Source organism: Triticum aestivum, chromosome 4D (genome assembly GCF_018294505.1).
Source record: "Triticum aestivum cultivar Chinese Spring chromosome 4D, IWGSC CS RefSeq v2.1, whole genome shotgun sequence".
NCBI lineage: Eukaryota > Viridiplantae > Streptophyta > Magnoliopsida > Poales > Poaceae > Triticum > Triticum aestivum.
Genome location: NC_057805.1, coordinates 93,721,999 through 93,726,329, shown reverse-complemented (window position 1 = coordinate 93,726,329; position 4,331 = coordinate 93,721,999). Strand labels below are relative to the sequence as shown.

Sequence of the window (4,331 nt, the reverse complement as noted above, 5' to 3'; positions counted from 1 at the left end):
CAGGTGAGCGTGCGGTCCCAAATCACGCGCTCCCTATCAGCTTCATCCCTCGCGAGGTCGGCAAGGCCCACTTCGAGCTGCTCCCAGAAGGGGTCCAGGGCATCTGACGGCGGTTTCTGGAACATGTTTTGGAGACGTGGAATGGAGGTGGGCGACAAACATTTGGGAGGCCCTGAAGTGGGCAATGGGAGAGAGTGGTGGCCGTGACAGCCTTTTATAGGCTGCTGTGGCTGCCATTAAGAGGGAAGTTGAGGAAGCCACAGTCGGTGGGTGGCCATCAAGGGGCGCGCTTCCCAGTGGAAAACACGAAGGCGCTCACACACCTCCCAGCTGCTCACACACAAGCCTGAAGATGATGCATGTTGACCATCCGACGAGCCGCCATGGGAATCCAAGGGAGCGGGTGTCGCATTAATGGCTAGGTGACCGTCGTCTATGGTGCGTGGGAAGCCAGACAACTTCAAATTCCGCGCGCAACATGAGGAGGAAGAAGCTGAAACTCTCCTCCCATACCAACGGTTGGGTTTGGAGTGAGCTCCAAACTGGCCCTCCACATCCTCCATATGGAGGCTGAGAGTTCGTTTATGAAGCGAAATTTATAAATCATGGCGATCGAGAGCTATATGAGGACCCTGTCAAGTGTCATTTTAAGCCAAAATCGTCATGCTGATGGTTATTATAATTATCGGGGTCATATGAAGACTCTGCTAAAATGCCATTTTGAGTTAGAATTGCCATGTTGATGTTTTTTTTTTTTTGAGAATCATGTTGATGGTTTTTTTTGAGCAAATGTTGAAGGTTATTAGGTTGTGGCCAGATGGCGCTCTTGGATTTGATATTACGTCAGCCCACTAACAATATCCTTCAATTCGTATCAAAGCCACGTCAGCGGAGACCGCACCGAGTATGCTTTCGTCTGTTTTCATACAGTTCTCCGTAGTACGTATGACAAACAGCTTAAATTCAATTCTAGCGACCTCAATTTTACACCATGCATGACTTGCTCCAAAAAAAAACATAAAAGCAATACAACTCCACTCGATTAAAAAAGCAGGACCAACCGATGTGCACTGCTATAATAACCCCAAAGCGAAACGAATTTATCATCGTAGCCACCCAGTTTTATTCTGTGCATACGACCAACTGTCAACAATCTACTGTATCAGTCAGTACGTCCATTGCCGTGGCGCCGCGAGCGCAGGGCAGCCTTGGAACGCTGCGGCGAACGCTTCCCTCTGCCGCTCCATCTCCGCCGCCATCGCCCGCAGGTGCATCAGCTGCTGCTGCTGCCGCATCGCGAAAATGACAGCCTCCTTTCTCAGCATCCGCGGCGGCTTCGCACCTGCATTGCATTTGCACGTTTGATCAGGCTGACGCTATCGCCGTCGATCGCCGGAAAAGCACACGACGCGATCATTAACAATTCTTACCGTTCCTGGGGATGGGGGATGCGGAGGATGCACTGTTTTGCAGGTATGCCTCCGGGCGCGGCAGGAACACGCCGGTGCCGGTGCCACTGCCGTGGCGCATTGCCGGAGGATGGCAATTCGCGAAGGCGGGGACTGGCGCGGCCGGCTCAAGCCTCGGAAGCCGCGGCGGCACGGCACCGTTATTCCAGCAGGGAGGCGGCGCGTGACGCCCAGCTCCACCTTGGCCACCGCCGACGAGAGCCTCCATCCCATCACGGACACGGGGTCCCTGCTCATGGCGCACGTGCGGAGGATGGGCATGGGCGCGCTGCTCTCTCGCGCCGTCAAGGCCGAGGATGCCTACGAGGTGCGCCGCGAGGTCCTCCACCAAAGCGGAGTGGTCGTCGCTGCGGTGCCTCACCTCGCACGAACGCGGGGCGCGGCCGCCGGCCACGACGATGCCCACGTCCGCCAAGATTTCCCGCGGCAGCAGCCGGTGCACGACGTCGTCCAGATCCCCCGCGTAGTAGTCGTCAGCCATCGTCATCGCCATTGCTCTTGGAGAGAGACCGAGCGAGGCGACGCGGTTGTAGTGGGGAAGGGGAGGCGCACGGTGCATGTGGGAGTGGAGAGGCAGGCATTGGGCGTGGGCATTTTATACCGCGGACTACGACGAGTGGGGATTAATGGGGACGCCAGCGTGTGTTCCCACACTTAGTTTTACCCATCCTTTTCCCACGTTCGACGTGCCCTTCGTGTGTGCGATTTTTCGGGGGGCTAGCTATTTGTCTGTGATTTTGTTAGTGATAAATGTGGCGAATTTGTGCGCGCGAGTGCCATGACCCATCGCACGGAAGTGATGCGCTGGTATGTGTCTATATTTACAAACTCGAAGTTTAGGGATGTAAAACGTGTTATCAACCAGCATGCATGCAGTTAACTCGTGATGTTAAGGTCATGGTTGTAGTTTGCAAAAAGAGGAGTGTTTGACAAAAAACTACCATTTTAGGGGGTTTTGTCCCACAAAACTACCACTTTGAAAATTTTGACCGAAAACTACCGAAAATTTCTTAATTTGTCCCTAAAAACTACCAATTTCATTTTATGATCGTTTTAGACGATTTAAACAAAAAACTGACAAAACCGGCCCACCCGTCAGGGCTAATGTGGCTGAAAAGTCAATGCCAGGGGAGACTGGCCCACCCGCAGTCGTCGCCTCCCACCTCCCACCCCCACCCGCGCTGCAGATCGACGCCGCCGGATCCGTGCCCCATCTCGCCGCCGGACCCGTCCCCCCATCTCGCCGCCGGCGGACTCCCGGGGTCCGACGCCGGCTCCCGCCTCTGTCACGGACGCGCCCAAGGCCCCAAGAAGCAGGCGCGCCACCTGCCTGTAGCGGACGCGCCCGAACCGACAGCAAGGGCTCGCCGCGGCGGGACTCGCCGGATCCCGCCGGATTCGGGCGAGGAGCGGCGCAGGGGCACGGATTCGGACACGGGGAGGTAGCAGGACACTGCAAGGACGACCGGCGTCGTGTGGCTCCGAGGCGGTCGGCCCTGGCGTTCGAGCGTCGGCGCGAAGGGCTCCATGGCGCTGTTAACGGCGACGGCGACTGCGGTCGGCGGGCAGGGGAGGCCGGCGGACGACGGAATGGATGGATCCGGACATGGGGGTTCGGACCCGGGCAGTGGCGTCGCTCGGAGGTCGCCGGACGGAGCAAATCGACAGCGGCGGCGCCATGACCGGCCCCGACGCAGCCGCCCCTGCCGGACGCCGGCGTGGGACCGTGGAGGCGTAGAACCCCATCAGCGCGGCCTTGGCGGGCAGGCGGTCGGCCAGGTCGAGCGGCGCATCGAGGAGGAGGGTGGCTGTGTCGTTGACGGGCGGGTCGCCGGCAGCCGTGTCATGGGTCGTACTCGATCCGCACGGCGAGCTGGCTGGTGTCGGCGCCGGGCGACGGCCGGTTGGGCGTGATGGTGACGTTCAGGCCGACGCCCGGCGGCGGCCGCGGCCCGTACGAGCTCACCGAGCCGACCTCAATGTCGGCGAGGCCGTTGGTGGCGTTCGGCACGGAGGCAGCGAGCACGACCAAGCCGCTAGTGTTGACAGATGACCCACGTCAGCGTTGACTTTGACTTGGACTTTGACAACACGTTTAAATCGTCTAAACTGATCTTTATCTGAAAGTGGTTGTTTTTAGTCACAAAATTATAAAATTTTGGTAGTTTTCGGTCATTTTTTTAAAGTGGTAGTTCTGTGGGACACAAACCACTAAAGTGGTAGTTTTTTGTCAATCACTCCAAAAAGAGAGACCAAAGTGCGGTAAATCGTTGTCACTTCTTTTTTTGGGGGGAATCATAGGGTATTTATTCCAAAGTGAGAGAGGCGACAAGCTCACTGATACACGAAGGGGGTAGGTTAAGCCTGCACGCAGTGATATCCCCATTATGATCAAAGTTCGCTAAACAATGTGCAACTCTATTTTGTATATAACTTTTTTTTAACTGAAACATCTCAACAGTCGGGTGGCCATACACCGATCTATTCAAAGAATCATATGTGAGCGTCGTAGGAGCAACTACACAGTCGGACTGAAGCTTTATCGGAAGTTAGATCGTTCCACAGCCAAAGCAAGCCCTCCAATATTGCTTGTATCTCGGTCTCTAGGGCCTCATTGCAGTGGAAGAGCGTTCGGTAGGCACAACAAAGATCACCCCTTCCTTCTCATCGCTTAGAATCATGCCGGTCCCGCCGTGCCATGAACTATATTGAACGAAACATCAACCAACAAGGCCACCCGTATTGACGGTGATCCGGCCACGGTTACCTAGAAGACACAAGAAGCGTCAGTTTAGTTTGCTTTGCGGACAAGTCCAATAGCATAGGAGCTTTTTCTTTTATTACCTCTTCAATGCTAATCGA

The 4,331-nt window shown here is 55.8% G+C and overlaps 1 protein-coding gene across 1 annotated transcript; it reads right to left on the bottom strand.

Annotated features, from left to right (window-relative positions):
- Positions 1-905: 905 nt before the first annotated feature.
- LOC123099709 (uncharacterized) lies at positions 906-2,015 on the bottom strand. The gene is made up of 2 exons (XM_044521815.1): positions 1,431-2,015; positions 906-1,342 (listed from the first exon to the last, which is right to left on the bottom strand). The coding sequence occupies exons 1-2, from the start codon at positions 1,960-1,962 to the stop codon at positions 1,167-1,169; spliced, it is 708 nt and encodes a 235-aa protein (XP_044377750.1). The 5' UTR covers positions 1,963-2,015; the 3' UTR covers positions 906-1,166.
- Positions 2,016-4,331: the final 2,316 nt, after the last annotated feature.